The sequence below is a fragment of the Epinephelus lanceolatus genome, chromosome 16 (genome assembly GCF_041903045.1).
Source record: "Epinephelus lanceolatus isolate andai-2023 chromosome 16, ASM4190304v1, whole genome shotgun sequence".
Taxonomy (NCBI): Eukaryota; Metazoa; Chordata; class Actinopteri; order Perciformes; family Serranidae; genus Epinephelus; species Epinephelus lanceolatus.
The window spans coordinates 38667821-38684593 of record NC_135749.1 but is presented as its reverse complement, the minus strand read 5'-3'; the positions used below and the strand labels follow the sequence as shown (position 1 = coordinate 38684593).

Here is a 16773-nt window from a genome sequence, read left to right as displayed (position 1 = left end):
GAAGGGTCTGTCAAACGGCAGCGAGAGATGAAATCATCAACTTTCTGCAGGATTTCCTGCAAAAGCTGGAAGACGGAGGTAACAAACTGCATAGCACCATTTTTTGCCATAACCTTTGTTTACCACTCTTACCTTAGCTTAAAGGTTGAATTTGGAGAATGCTTATTAAAAGCTATATTTAAAAAAAAATAATACACCCACAGTGCTTTTAGAGGGGTGCAGAATAAAAGTATAGCATTTCCTTGAAAACTTATATTTAGTCTGAATTAAATAATTTAACAAATTTTGACTCGTAAAATAGCGGAGTCTGCAATTGATGCAGCTGCTTCAAAGCCCCGGAGAACGGTGTGTTACCTGTCCCAGCAGCAGAGTGAGTGGAGAAGGGCAAAAACGCGGGTCAATATGAAATGAAGTAGTTTCATGTAATGTCCGACCACGGGAGGGTTTTAACCGTTTATAGCGTCCTGCTGTTAGCTTTGCTGCTGCTGTTAGCTGTTAGCTAGACATCCTGATTTCCAAAAAACTGAATAAATACCACACATAGCAACATATATAGCTAGGCTAACGTTAAATAATATTGTAAAATAATGTTGTAAAATTAATTGATTAGTGGAAATGAATCATTACCCTGTATGATTCATGGCTTGACATGGTGCAGCTGATATCAAAAGAACCTGGCAACCCAACTTCTGGAATTAATTTCGGTTGTTGTGACTACGATCTTGAGACACTAGATGTCGCTATTCTGCTCATTCTCCATATTCAACCTTTAATACACTTGTCTTCCACCTCTTTGATGTTTGTACATTTATAGATTTCCACGCTAGTTTTAGGTTTATACACATATTCTGTCAAACTTTATATGCAATGTACACATTTCAGAATTTCTTGTAGTTTGATAAGCCTGCCAATTCTATGATCAAAGGCATTGTACCAACAGAAATGTTTGAAATTACTTATTTGTATTTTTCTCTATGAAGCAGAAGCAGAAAACCAAGAAGAGGATCGTAAAGTAGACAACCAAAAGAGTGGAGCTCTGTGGGAGAGTCATGTGGCGGCTGTTCCCGGAACAACTGGCAGGGGGAAGCATCTCTCAGTGCAGAGCTTCTTCACAGGTCATGCACATGTTCCACTGATTGAATCAGAAAGAGATGCATTCCAGATAACTCTTAATTTTGAACATGACTGTGAGTCACAGTACGGGGCACATAGACATTGTTATCCCATTGTCAATGCTTGTGCAGTTGGCATTACATTTCCTATACGCCACTTGGGAACCTACCATGATTTTGAGGAGAGCCTAACCACGGCAATCCATTTTGGATACGAGTTCAGCAGGCACTGAGGTAGCAGTCTGAGGGTATTAGCAGGCACTATGGTACTGTAGCATTCCTAAGTTCCACATCTGTTTTGAAGTTGTTGTTTAAAGGAATATTCCTCAAGAACATTCTGAATAGGGCTGTGTAAGTAAGATTAATATTTGTTCAGTATGACCTGTTAATATGTTGCTGTACTGTCTTTTTATAATAAACTTTTGTAATAAACTTTTATACCAGAAACACTTCTATGTTGAAGCTTGATATTACACTTTCAGGGGCCAATTTCAGAAAGCAAGTTTGCGAAATGCCGGAGTCTGAAATGAGGGAAAGTCTGGGTTTTATGTTTCAGAAAGGGAGGTAGGTAACTCACACCAGAGAGTGGTAACTCCAGCCCGTTTCATAGAGGTAACTGAAGCTCAGAGCGTTACAATGGCAACTGAGTCTGTGAACCTAACCTGGTCAGGAACAGTTCTCTTCAATAAACTCTAGAATTTCTGTGTCCTCCTCCTTACAGAGCCAGAGACGGTTTAATTTACTCATTCATTCAGTTTGTATCAAAGCTCATTAATTAGTGGATATTTACAGTTAGAATGTAAATCATGGTTGGATATTACAGTTTTTCTCAAATGCTAAAACACAAAAGCCAATCCTCTAAACCAAATGACCAGTTGTCTAAACACATTTACTAAATCTAGCCATCATTTGCCAATATCATAAACACATTTCACATGAAGACACAATTCACAAAACACAATCCTCCGTTCTCATAAATCTAAACACATTTTTCCTTGCTAAAACACAAGTTGCAAAAGAACTCTGCTCATATTCTCAAATGAAAGCTCGTGATGCAAAATGCTTGCCACAGTCAGCAATATTTGAACACAATGAACACACCTGGCGTCATTCATTACACACAACGACTCAAAATTGAAGACACCTGTTGCTAATGCTGTGACCACATGTACAGTACAGGCCAAAAGTTTGGACACACCTTCTCATTCAATGCGTTTTCTTTATTTTCATGACTATTTACATTGTAGATTCTCACTGAAGGCATCAAAACTATAAATGAACACATGTGGAGTTATGTACTTAACAAAAAAAGGTGAAATAACTGAAAACATGTTTTATATTCTAGTTTCTTCAAAATAGCCACCCTTTGCTCTGATTACTGCTTTGCACACTCTTGGCATTCTCTCCATGAGCTTCAAGAGGTAGTCACCTGAAATGGTTTTCCAACAGTCTTGAAGGAGTTCCCAGAGGTGTTTAGCACTTGTTGGCTCCTTTGCCTTCACTCTGCAGTCCAGCTCACCCCAAACCATCTGGATTGGGTTCAGGTCCGGTGACTGTGGAGGCCAGGTCATGTGCCGCAGCACTCCATCACTCTCCTTCTTGGTCAAATAGCCCTTACACAGCCTGGAGGTGTGTTTGGGGTCATTGTCCTGTTGAAAAATAAATGATCGTCCAACTAAACGCAAACCGGATGGGATGGCATGTCGCTGCAGGATGCTGTGGTAGCCATGCTGGGTCAGTGTGCCTTCAATTTTGAATAAATCCCCAACAGTGTCACCAGCAAAACACCCCCACACCATCACACCTCCTCCTCCATGCTTCACAGTGGGAACCAGGCATGTGGAATCCATCCGTTCACCTTTTCTGCGTCTCACAAAGACACGGCGGTTGGAACCAAAGATCTCAAATTTGGACTCATCAGACCAAAGCACAGATTTCCACTGGTCTAATGTCCATTCCTTGTGTTTCTTGGCCCAAACAAATCTCTTCTGCTTGTTGCCTCTCCTTAGCAGTGGTTTCCTAGCAGCTATTTGACCATGAAGGCCTGATTGGCGCAGTCTCCTCTTAACAGTTGTTCTAGAGATGGGTCTGCTGCTAGAACTCTGTGTGGCATTCATCTGGTCTCTGATCTGAGCTGCTGTTAACTTGCGATTTCTGAGGCTGGTGACTCGGATGAACTTATCCTCAGAAGCAGAGGTGACTCTTGGTCTTCCTTTCCTGGGTCGGTCCTCATGTGTGCCAGTTTCGTTGTAGCGCTTGATGGTTTTTGCGACTCCACTTGGGGACACATTTAAAGTTTTTGCAATTTTCCGGACTGACTGACCTTCATTTCTTAAAGTAATGATGGCCACTCGTTTTTCTTTAGTTAGCTGATTGGTTCTTGCCATAATATGAATTTTAACAGTTGTCCAATAGGGCTGTCGGCTGTGTATTAACCTGACTTCTGCACAACACAACTGATGGTCCCAACCCCACTGATAAAGCAAGAAATTCCACTAATTAACCCTGATAAGGCACACCTGTGAAGTGGAAACCATTTCAGGTGACTACCTCTTGAAGCTCATCGAGAGAATGCCAAGAGTGTGCAAAGCAGTAATCAGAGCAAAGGGTGGCTATTTTGAAGAAACTAGAATATAAAACATGTTTTCAGTTATTTCACCTTTTTTTGTTAAGTACATAACTCCACATGTGTTCATTCATAGTTTTGATGCCTTCAGTGAGAATCTACAATGTAAATAGTCATGAAAATAAAGAAAACGCATTGAATGAGAAGGTGTGTCCAAACTTTTGGCCTGTACTGTATAAAAGCAAGTTCAGAGTGCACAGTTTCCAAACAAACACAATGGATGAAGGCAGAGTCAGGGGAAGACGAATCCGAGTCAGAGGAGGGAGAGGAGCTGGCCATGAAAGAAGAGGAGCAGGCCAACGAGGAAGAGGAGTTCAAATCAGAGGAGGAAGAGGAGCAGGCCAACGAGGAAGAGGAGAAGGTCCAGGAGGGAGAGGAGAAGGTCCAGGAGGAAGAGCAAGACAACCTCGCACCATCATTACAGACGAGATGCGAGCAACAGTCATTGACCATGTCATTGTCCATGGCATGACAATGGCTGAAGCAGGACTAAGAGTCCGTCCAAACCTGAGTAGGTTCACCGTGGCCAACATTATCAGGGCATTCAGACAACAGGTATTGTACTCTATTGCTTTCTTTGTCACAATACAGTTTTACAAGCCTGTGAAAGTAGTCTATTGGTTTCAAATCAGTTGTTATTGTAAAACATGTCAATTGACAACACATGTTTCTGTCTTTAGAGTTGAAAGAATGCCACATAGAGGTGGGAGGGCTGCCATATTTACAGCGGCACAAGAAACCCTCATTGTGGATATGGTTCGTGAGAACAACTTCATCAGACTCCGGGAGATCAGAGACAAAGTCATTGCCGATAATGTCAACTTTGAGAGCATTGATGATGTCAGCTTGGCCACAATAGACCGAGTTCTCCGGCGCCAAAAGATGCGGATGAAACAGGTCTATAGGGTTCCCTTTGAGCGCAACTCTGCGCGACACAAAGACCTACGTTACGAGTATGTGCAAGTAAGTATACATCCATGTTCACAGTACAGTTAGTGGACATACTGTGTTGCTCAGTGGCCTACATTACTTCTGGACAATACTGTGCTACCTGATTGACTGTTGTTCTGAACACCTGTGCACTTTCACATTTTCACAGAGGATATTACAGTTGGACGCGATGGCCAGACCTCATGAGTACCTCTTCCTGGATGAGGCTGGCTTCAACTTGCAGAAACGAAGGCAAAGAGGCCGTAACATCATTGGCCAAAGAGCCATCACTGAGGTTCCTGGCCAACGGGGGGGTAATATTACTCTTTGTGCGGCCATGGGTTCGGAGGGGCTTGTCCACCGGCATGCTGTCCTTGGGTCTTACAACACCCAACGTCTCCTCACCTTCCTAGAGGAGCTAAAAGACATCCTCCTGGACCGCCAACAACACCATCCTGGGCCCGCACATCCCATTTATGTGATCATTTGGGACAATGTCCGCTTCCACAGAACAAACCAAATCAGAGAGTGGTTCACCACCAACAGTAACCAGTTTTTAAACGTCTGTCTGCCACCCTACTCCCCTTTCCTGAACCCTATAGAGGAGTTCTTCTCATCGTGGAGATGGAAGGTTTATGACAGACAACCATACACTAGAGAGAACCTCCTAAGGGCAATGGAGCTGGCCTGTGCTGACATCCCAGTGGAGGCCTTCCAAGGATGGATTCGCCATTCCAGGGGGTTTTTCCCGTGGTGCCTGGCAAGAGAAAATATAGCCTGCGATGTGGATGAAGTGATGTGGCCCGATGCAGCTCAGCGACATGATGCCGCACAGTGATTGTGGTGTGAATAAAGTAAATAAAAAAACTTCACACCCTGAACATGTTTTCAAGAGTTGTTGTGTGCAATAGATTCTGTTTTTGCATTGAGTTGTGTTACAGTAGTGTACATGCAGTATTTTCTATAGATTTATACTCTTCATATGAAACTCACAAATCTAAATGCCTAATCCTCTACAGAGATCTAAAAAGATCCGTTACTGTAAAGTTTCTAAAAAAATATGCATTGGCAGTTATGAAACAAAGAACCTTCTCACAAATTGAGCATTGTGTTTTCAATTGTTTTGCTGTAGTGTGTAATGATGTGTATAGTGTTTACATTTTTGAAAGCTTCGAGCTGCTCTTTTGGTGTGAAAGTTTGAGTTTTGAAGTGAGAAGGTGTGGTTGTGTTTATGTAGCTTTAGAAAAGGGTGTTGTGTTTAGACCTTGGGGAACATAGAGGAAACGTTTGTGAAATGTGTTTTAGCATTTGAGAAAAACTGTATTTTGTTACTCAAGAACTATCAAAAGTTGGCACTTTTATGCATATCAGTCATTTGTTTTTTTTAACTTATGTTTTTGCTCACATTGAACTATTAGATGGTGTGAATTCACCCTCAACTTTGAATAAAACCTCTGCATGTCCTCTTAGGTAGGGGGCATATGTATCCCAAGTTAGTGAAGCCTTAGCTATTGTTTGTTAATCTTGGACACTGTTATATCTCCATTCTTGGGGTCCCTAGGAAGTCAAGTCTCCAATTTTTTTGGTTTTGTTTAGTGACATTTATCATAGGTCAAATGCAGAGATTAGCCCGTTATTCACCAAAACCTGAAAATTGCTATTTTTCTTTTAGTGAACTTGGAGTCTTAATCCATATTTGAGGTCCAGGAATTCATCAGTTGCTATGGTGGAGTCATGCAACCTTTCCTCATTAACATTATTTGCATACCTTATGTAAAACTAAGGTGAAAATCATGAAATTCCTGCAATTTTCACTTTTAGTCAACTTAGAAATATGTTAGACTCTCACAGACTTAATGACTGTTTACATGTCCAGAAATTGCTATCTCACCATAACTAAGCCAGGCAACCTTTTAACATAATTTGCATAAATGATGTAATAATTAGGCCAAACCCAGGAAATGTCCAAGTGTAACCTTTAGTTTTTTTGTGTAGCAGATCTGACCACACTATAGACAACAGTAGGCTTACCAAGATGGCACAGAGCCTATCCACTACAAAAAGACAAAGAATAGATTAAATGGTTAGTTCTTTAATGCCATTTCATGTAAACAAAAAATCAAACTCCTGACAAAGCAGCATATACATACTGACGACATAGGAGGTAAAGGTTCCCAGTGTCTGTCTACATTTTGTTCAACCAGCATCTGAACCTCTGATAGCTGCTGTTCATTAAGTGGACAGTCAAATTCGGGGACGACTAGCACACCATCCACATCCTCTCCATAATCAGCTGCAGCATCCCAGTCAACGTCTGGCTCTTGAATATCCTGTTGAACAAGACAGAGTAAAATACCATTTTTATTAGTCGTCATTCCATATTTACAGTATCTCCTGCAGTGAGTTCTTCACAAAAGTTTAGTCTTTCAAAATAAACTGAGGATACAATATATGTTAAAAAAAAAAAAGGGAATTGGTACACTCGTAATCTAATGCAATCCAATATAACGGCTCAATTTCAGTTTGTTGCCATTGCCTGAAACGTGATAATTCTACTTTATGTTTATTATTGTGGTCATAGTGGATGGTGCTGGTGTACTGGAGTGCATTATATTGGGCTGTGTTACTTATACTTTTGTCCAATCCATTAACATACACTGAGGGGGATAATATATTAGGAACACTTTACAATATATTGCACAGCAGTACACCAGCTCCACCCACTACAACCTCAATAATAAACAAAGTATAATCATCACCCTTCTGACAATGTCAACAAAAACTGAAAATGTAAAAGCTTCATAAAAGTAGACTGTATGGCAGAGCAGTTGGATTGGATTGCACATGTGTCCAAATACTATTGTACATATAATGCATCAACCTATGGGGTTTTTATAACACCACAATTACCTGATATGCTCTGTTGTTCATTTAGATTTGTATTGGTGTTCCATTGTAGAGGTACTTAAAGGTTGAATATGGAGAATGAGCAGAATAGCGACATCTAGTGTCTCAAGATCGTAGTCACAACAGCCGAAATTAATGTCAAGCTATGAATCATACAGGGTAATGATTCATTTCCACTAATCAATTAATTTTACAACATTATTTTACAATATTATTTAACGTTAGCCTTGCTATATATGTTGCTATGTGTGGTATTTATTCAGTTTTTTGGAAATCAGGATGTTTAGCGAACAGCAGCAGCAGCAAAGCTAACAGCAGGACGTTATAAATGGTTAAAACCCTCCCGTGGTCGGACATTACATGGAACTACTTCATTTCATATTGACCCGCATTTTTGCCCTTCTCCGGTCACTCTGCTGCTGGGACGGATAACGCACCGTTCGCCGGGGCTTTGGAGCAGCTGCAGCAATTGCAGACTCCGCCATTTTACGAGACCTGGCAACCCGCAATGCCTGGCTGGTATGATGTAAACTATAAACTGTAAATTATTTAATTCAGACTAAATATAAGTTTTCAAGGAAACGCTATACTTTTATTCTGCATCCCTCTAAAAGCACTGTGGATGTATTATTTTTTTTTTAAATATAGCTTTTAATAAGCATTCTCTATATTCAACCTTTAATGAATAGTTTACTGAGTGCAGTGGACTATATTACCAACATTAAAATCAATTCTGATTGTTTCACCAGCTGAAGATGTGTCACACTGCCTAGGGTCCAGAGAACCTTTTCAGTTCCCCATTAATGGCTTATTTTTGATGTACAAGTTTCTAAATTGATGTAGGGAGTCGTCTGAATGGAAAAAATAACCTCAAGATTCTCCGGCTGGTCAATCGGTCGAGGCATCATTCCTACCCTCCAGATTTGCTCTGGAGTTTTACTCCCTTCTGATCTGAGTGGGTGGTTGTTCCAACCTTCCACAAAAGCCTCCAGGTCTGCCTTCAGTTTTGGAAGGAATGTCAGATGGACTGCGAAAAGATCTTCTGTAGATGACAGGATAGGAGTAAGTATCTGCACATGTGAGCTTCAAAACCATACCATACAATTAAACACAGCAGTTGAACTGTCGGGTTTGGGTGTGTCTTTTAAGCTGTATTTATTATTTTGTCTCTGAATATTTGGGCCGAAATCAAATATTGAATTGCCTTTTGTATAAACATCTCATTCATTCAATGTTCTGTATTTTTGAGGCTTTTGAACCATGTTGTGAGTTCCTTTCAAATTGTATACAACCAGACATGATTCCATTAATGTTCATTAATGTGGTCCTGACATTTGTTAACCAATAATTGTATTGAAATAGATAATTAATAAAAGTGGCAATGCCTTCCTTGTTTTCCGCTCCAAGTCAAGAGACAAACCCGTACCCCAGGAGGACACATCAAGAAGGCAATCCATCTCTAGGCTGTGGAGTTCGTTGTAATATTTTGATGTCACATACATCCTGACATCCCGCCACAAACGTTCGATTCTATGGATATAAAAATTAATAATAGTCAAAGTCCTCACAGGAATTGGTAACATGACAAAATGTTAATATTTTATTCTACACACAATAGACTGATTAGCTTGGTAAAAGCATGCTAAATAAAATAAAAACCTTTGATTATGGACGCTTTTCCCTGACATGAAGCTTCCTCGATCAACTCCGCTGACGTTGAACATGTATCGGGCTATTTCAATGTTCTCCACTCCCTGATCACCTCTGACCCTGTAGTACACACACAGATGATCAGACTGTTTCCATATCAGCAAAGACAATGATATGGAAACAGTCCCGAGCTCGACAGTCGACTAGTAAGGTCTACCCAGGAAACTAGAGTAAACAACGGAACGTTACAGAAACACACACGTAGCACTGCTCTCTCTCATTAACGGAGTTTATCCACACTCAGTGTTGTGTGGTAATGAGTTGGTGGATGTTACAAAGCATGTGTAGTGATATTTTGAGCATAATAGAGGCCAAACTCAAGGTTAGGAGACTCTTCCCCCATCACTTTGCTGTTTAGCAACAATGTTGCGCAGCTACGTAGCAGGGAAGCTCAGTCCCACCTGCACATTTTTTTTCCTGGGTCTTTTGCTATTGTAGCAATCACGGACCTGGAGCTGTGGAGCGTTATATGGAAAATGACCGGAATTCTCCTTTAATGACCCTTCCCACCATGCGTTAGGGGTGTGTAGGGTAACAAGTCATAATAATACCCTTACATTGAAACAGCATGCATTTTACCGCAAAACCTGGCTGACAAACCTTCTTAGGCAATTTCAGTGTTTCCTTTTATTTGTCAACCGTCTGTATGCAACATGGAGTTTGCACCCTATAAAATGTTTGCTTTAACACATTTTCTTACACAGAGAACATCAACTGATGAAAAGACCCCATCAAATGAAATCTTACCTTCCTGGAGAAGCCATCCACTGCACCAAAAAGTACAATGTTGTACCTGGTGGACACATAAAAAAGCACCACATTACTACTTTCAACCTGGATTTTTATTCTAGAATAAAACAGACACTGATAGCAGTGTCTGCATCCTAAAATTAAACTTTTTTTAAAAGAATATTTATGACAGTACTGCACCTTATCAATTTATGGTTTGTGTCCACGTGCCAAAGTGAAAGGGGACCCCTGACAGAATACACTCTCCGCACAATGCAGCCCAGTCCTGTCAGTCTGGAAAGGATCCCAAGCGAATCCACACGATGCATGGATGCAATCAGTCTTCTCCACTGGACGTGGATTCCCAGGGACTTCAGCCTCCCTTTCACGATCCGAAAGCCTGCTGTTGGCATTTCATTTTTTATGTTTTGGACTACTTCATCCAGCTCCTGGTCAGTAGCATCGCTGTAGTGCTGTCTGGCAGAGAGGTCAAACTCCCTCATCCGTCGATTGACCGTGCTGGCTGAAATGCCTAGTAATTTAGCCATGCAGTCCACAGACAGATTCATCTCCAAAAGTTCAGCCAATCTCTCTCGCTCTATAATGCACCTGGGACGCCCCCTATCTCCAGCTACAGTTTCAACAGTTTCAGTAACATCAGCATATTCAATTTGGTCCATCACCAGCCTGTGTAACTCGTGCAAGGCCTGCACAATTTCTGGGGGGACGGTTACATGCCTTGACAGTGCATCCCAGAGGTACAACTCTTGCCGACATGTAAATCTTAGGAAGTCCAAGTCTCTCTCTCTCTCTCTCTCTCTCTCTCTCTCTCGTATTCTATTACTGCATCTTGCTAACTCGGCCATTCTGGATGTCACTAACTCGGCTTCTTCTCCGGAGCCTTTGTGCTCCACTGTCTCTCAGATTAACTGCCAGATGCCTCCTGCTGCTGCTGCCATCATTAGTCATTAGTCATACTTCTACTGTTATTATACACATATGACTGTTGTCACACATGTATACTGCCAGATATTAATACATACTTTCAACATATTGTACCACAGTAGCCAGAATTATAACTATAATATTATTACTTTCAATAATGTTGTTGTAAGCTACTGTCATTACCTGCATCTCTCTCTCTCTCTCTCTCTCTCTGTCTCATTGTGTCATACGGATTACTGTTAATTTATTATGCTGATCTGTTCTGTACGACATCTATTGCACATCTGTCTGTCCTGGAAGAGGGATCCCTCCTCAGTTACTCTTCCTGAGGTTTCTACCGTTTTTTCCCCCCGTTAAAGGGTTTTTTTTGGGGAGTTTTTCCTTATCCGCTGCGAGGGTCATAAGGACAGAGGGATGTAGTATGCTGTAAAGCCCTATGAGGCAAATTGTGATTTGTGATATTGGGCTTTATATATAAAATTGAATTGAATTGAATTGAAGAAGTGTTCCTGAAAGAGCTGACTCTAATTTTGGTATCAGCCTGTAAATCATGTCCTGTCTGAGAATCCCCTGTTGACATAGAAAACAACAACATTAAGATTGTATTAAATAATATCAACATCTATTTGTATAGCACCTTTTACACACAACATGCAGTTTAAAGAGCTTTACATCAACCGAAGACAGATACAAAGATACACTTCTAAATATACTGAAGAAATTCACGATTAATGGTGGACAGTAACAAAGTGCATTTACTCAAGTACTGCACTTTTCACCGCTAGGGTTCGCAGTTGTGTGCTGCTTGTACACCAAAACAAACTGTCTCATGAGCCCCGCCAAAATAAACTTAGATTTTCATGAGATTTAATTGTAATAAAGTGATCAAAAGTATCCCGAAATGACAACATCATGATGCCGATTCATAAAAAGTCTGAATTGACGAATTGCTTTGTCAGGTCTGTCTGCAAGACGACAAGCAAACAACTGTTAAAATGTTTGTTTAGTGAATGAGTTCTGGTGGATCCGCGGCCGGACCGGCTATGTGAACAGCGGGCCCGAGGTCCTACATCCACATCGCCAGCTAACGTTAGCTGGCGGCTAGCAGCAGCTCAGGTCTGCGTGTTACTACTGCAGAAGCTGGGTCTCAGCAAGGTTACCCTATCTTCCTTTACAAACGTCCATACTATAATGACGCCAGGCTCAAACCCCGCAAAAATAACAATAAATAATAACAACGCTAGTTAACTTAGCCGGAAACTATCGAGCAAGCCGTTGTATGCATATGTATTAAGCATATGTATTAAGTAATTTGCTGGATTAGACAATGCCATTTATAAGTAACTTTTCAACATTTTAACTTACTTGAACATCTTCAGATGTCACAGTCGCCATTCTTCTTCTTCTTCCTTTACAGTAGTTGGCAACAGGGATGGTCCGTGTGGGTGTGATCGGCGTTCAAAGTGACCAATCATAAAAGGGCCAGAGCCAAAGTTGCCTACGGGTTACATCTGTAACAGGAAACCGATGGAATTGGGAGCCGGCGATGTTTTTATTCCCACAGCTGGGGAAATCACAAGTTGGCACCATTTTGGTATTCCTCTGTTTACCTACAGCAGCTGACGAGGATGTGTCGTTAGTCTGAGCCGGTGTTTGCGCTGTAGTAGGTATATATAGGGCTAGTACATCTTTTTCCTCACTAATAATAGCCTATTGGTCCTCTGTTGGAAACAGCTGATGAAGTTTTCGTTAGCCGTTGCTATCCTGTGCACCTGCACGGCGTGGTGATGAACTGTCGTATTGATTTCTGTTGCCGTGCTGTCTTGCGGGCCTGCACGGCGGAGTGATACTGGCCAGAAAATAGTCCCAATTGATAGCAAGGTCTGACGTAATGCGGGGATGTTTTAAAATTATTGAAATAGTCTAACAAAACACATGCATACTTTTTTGTAGCTTAAAACCTTTTGGTTACGTGTCCCCCGTACATCTTCAGAACGACTTTTTCTCCGGTAAGCTACGGGCGATTTCTCAGAGCAGGAGGCTCGTTGAGAGTAGTGACACCGTCACATCAGAGCTACAGATGGTCAGCGTTTCACACAACTTCATGTCCAAAAACCTGAACTGTCACTTTAAGGACGACTTCTCCCTTTTTCCCAGTCAAAAGCAAACATTACATATACCACTTCCGCCCTTTCACTCTTCACAATAAGAGCCCATAACAGGAAACTCAAAATCATCAATCATAGGTTACACTAGTATCTACTGTACTCTTATTACAAAAAGAAAAAAGACCCCCCCCCCCAATAAATAAATAAATTAAATAACGTTCCCCTACATCCCTCATCGCATAGGCTGTTATATTTAATTGATTGTAAATGTTTTTTTCCATTGCAGTGTATGAATACAATTTTTTTATTAGTTCTGTCCAGTGATCTAAGACAGATTAAAATATACTACTATCCTCTATTGAATGAAGAAACTTTTGTCCTTCTCTGTTGAATGAATGCATATGATGTTTTGTTTGTCAGTTATTACAGAGATCTTTCCAGGCTTTCTATCGTTTGTATGGGTTGCTGTGGATGCTATATCACCCCCCAGAAATATTTTCCTCACTCTGTTAATGTTTTCTTTTAATGATATCTTTAACATTTCTCAACAAAAATACATGAACGTGTCCTTGACAAATCACCAGAACGATAGGTTGTATATGTCACCTTCGATTCTGAGAAATAACGTTTTTTGTCAACTTTTGGGCATGTGGGCTGAAGCACACCCGAAGTAGAAGCTTATCGCAGATAGATGTTTTCTACACCCTAATATCACAACCCTAACCCTAACTTAGACTTATACTTAGACTTCTTTATTGTCCATCAAACTTTACATAAAATGGAAATTTGTCTTTGACAGTGGCATAAAAAACACACAACACAGACGACACTATGCACAATAAATTCATATAAATAAGAATAAATATAAGTAAAATAGACTATGAAATCAGTCCAGTTTGCTCCAGAGAGGAGTTACAAGATAGATGGGCATGAATAAAAATGCATAAAGTTTCTATACAAAACTAACTGCATAGTAAAATTATCTGGGCAGTTCTTTGTTAAGGATGGTCACAGCTGATGGAATGAATGACCGCTTGTAGCCATTGTTCCTTGCTAATGGGACTGCAGGTCTCCGGCCTGATGGCAGCAGCTGGAAAGCACAGTGGAGGGGATGAGTGGGATCTTGATAAACCTGTAATGCCTTTTTAATAAAAATCTGTGAGTACAAATGCGGGAGTTTATGTTGTTTATGTCCAATGATCTTTCCGGCCTGGTTGATGATTTGTGCCAGTGTGTTCTTCTGTTTGACAGGGAGGTGCCCATACCATGACACAATGTTGAATGTCAGCACACTCTCGGTCAGTGATTTGTAGACCATGGACATTGTGCACTGGCTGGAGCTGAAACTCCTGAGTTTCCTCAGAAGAGCCAGGCGCTGTCTCCCTTTCTTGTACACATAGTCCACATGGTTTTGGAAATTTAACTGGTTGTCTATTATTGTCCCGAGGTATTTGAATTGGGTGACCTGCTCCACTTCCTGACCCTTCATGCTGATTGGCTTGAAGGTGGGCACAGGGTCTTTATTGCCTCCTCTCTTGCTGCTTCCCAGCCACATCTCCTTGGTCTTGGTGATATTGAGATCCAGGAAGCTGCTGTCAAACCATGTAGCCAGGGTGTTGATATAGTGCATGTAGGGAGAGCTGTTTTTAGCGGGTTGTCTTTAGCAGCAAAATGTAGTTACTGTATTAACGCAAAAAGAAGTGACTGATATATTATTATATATGACATCATTGGATTATTAATACTGAAGCATCAATGTTAGAGCAGCATGTTACTGTTGTAGCTGCTGGCGGTGGAGCTAGTTTACACTGCTTTATATACAGTTAGCTAGTTTAGTCCAGTGGTTCCCAACCTATGGGTCGGGCCCCTCCAAAGGGTCACAGATACATCTGAGAGGTTAAGAGATGATTAATGGGAGAGGAAAGTAGACATAATGCATATTTTTGATACACAAATGTCTGGACTTTTCCTCTAATCTATGTTTTTTGGTGAAATATTGAATCATTTGAACATTAATTGAAATGAAACCATGTGAGAAGTTTAGAGGGAAAAATCACTATTTGGTGGAGCTTCACAACTCATAGACATGTGAAATGTGACCCCGACTACACGTTGCTTTTTGTAAGACGTCAAAAGACAAAAAGGTTGGAAACCACAGTTTTCATCTTTAACTAGATTCATTAGCATGTATGTATTTTTACTCAATATGACATCACTGATTGACCGGCCAGGGTTGCAACATGCCTGAAAGTGTCAACCTCAAGAGCATAGTAACTTTGGGTATACACTTGAGGTTCGTTCCTTCTCCCCTGCTCCCTGCGCTGCCTGTGTCTGTATTAGGAAGGCAGTCTTGCTAGGCAGAAACTAACAGAGGATTAAAATGCTATTTTCTGATTTTTTTCACACACATAAACACACATCCTGCCCAAAGGGCGCCGCCCAGAAGGAGCCCAGCCACACACCAAAACAATGAGAAAATGCAGATACACAGACCACCACACTCTTCTATTGGGTCATAAGTGATGATTGAGAGGAATTATATTTGTATAAGTCTATATGTTTTATTTTGAAAATCCTGCATACTCTACCTTTATTTACATCATGTTTGATGTAATGAAAAAAGTTTGCAAATTTTGTATCCGGAATTATAGAGTACACATAAATATAAAACTAATGAAATTTTCCTTAAAATTACAGAGCAAAACATAAGATTGTTCGTGTGGACATAAACCTTTATATAACGAGCTAGTTTAATTACAGAAATTGAATGTAAAAGTACATATGAATATAAAACTAAGATTTAATATTAATTTACAGAGAAAAACATTAGATTGTGAGTATGGAAATAAACCTTAATATAATGAGCTACATGTTTAATTACAGACATGGAATGTAAAAGTACATATGAATATAAAATTAATAAAATTTACCATTAATTTACAGAGAAAAACATTAGATTGTTAGTATAAAAATAAACCTTAATATAACGAGCTATATGTTTAATTACAGAGATTGAATGTAAAAGTACATATAAATATAAAACTAAGATCTACCGTTAATTTACAGAGAAAAACATTCGATTGTTAGTATGGAAATAAACCTTAATATAACAAGCTACATGTTTAATTACAGAGATTGAATGTAAAAGTACATATAAATATAAACTAAATTTACCGTTAATTTACAGAGAAAAACATTCGATTGTTAGTATAGAAAAAAACCTTAATATAATGAGCTACATGTTTAATTACAGAGATTGAATGTAAAAGTACATATAAATATAAAACTAAATTTACCATTAATTTACAGAGAAAAACATTACATTGTTAGTACGGAAATAAACCTTTATATAACGAGCTACATGTTTAACTACAGACATTGAATGCAAAAGTACATATAAATGTTAAACTAATAAGATTTACCATTAAATTACAGAGAAAAACATTAGATTGTTAGTATAGAAAAAAACCTTAATATAACAAGCTACATGTCTAATTACAGAGACTGAATGTAAAAGTACATATGAATATAAAAAAAATAAGATTTACCGTTAATTTACAGAGAAAAACTTTAGATTGTTAGTATAAAAATAAACCTTAATATAATGTGCTACATGTTTAATTACAGACAATTATTGTCATTTTACATAAATTGACTGTAATTTAAGAAAGCAGAAAGATGATGTATAATTAATACAGTAAATTTT

At 39.7% G+C, this 16773-nt stretch overlaps 1 protein-coding gene and 1 pseudogene across 1 annotated transcript; one reads left to right on the top strand and one right to left on the bottom strand.

Annotated features, from left to right (window-relative positions):
* The first annotated feature begins 3918 nt into the window (after positions 1-3918).
* Positions 3919-5549, top strand: LOC117263309 (uncharacterized; annotated as a pseudogene).
* A 4408-nt stretch (positions 5550-9957) lies between these two features.
* On the bottom strand, positions 9958-10880 carry LOC144467287 (uncharacterized). The gene is made up of 2 exons (XM_078175516.1): positions 10216-10880; positions 9958-10078 (listed from the first exon to the last, which is right to left on the bottom strand). The coding sequence occupies exons 1-2, from the start codon at positions 10878-10880 to the stop codon at positions 9982-9984; spliced, it is 762 nt and encodes a 253-aa protein (XP_078031642.1). The 3' UTR covers positions 9958-9981.
* Positions 10881-16773: the final 5893 nt, after the last annotated feature.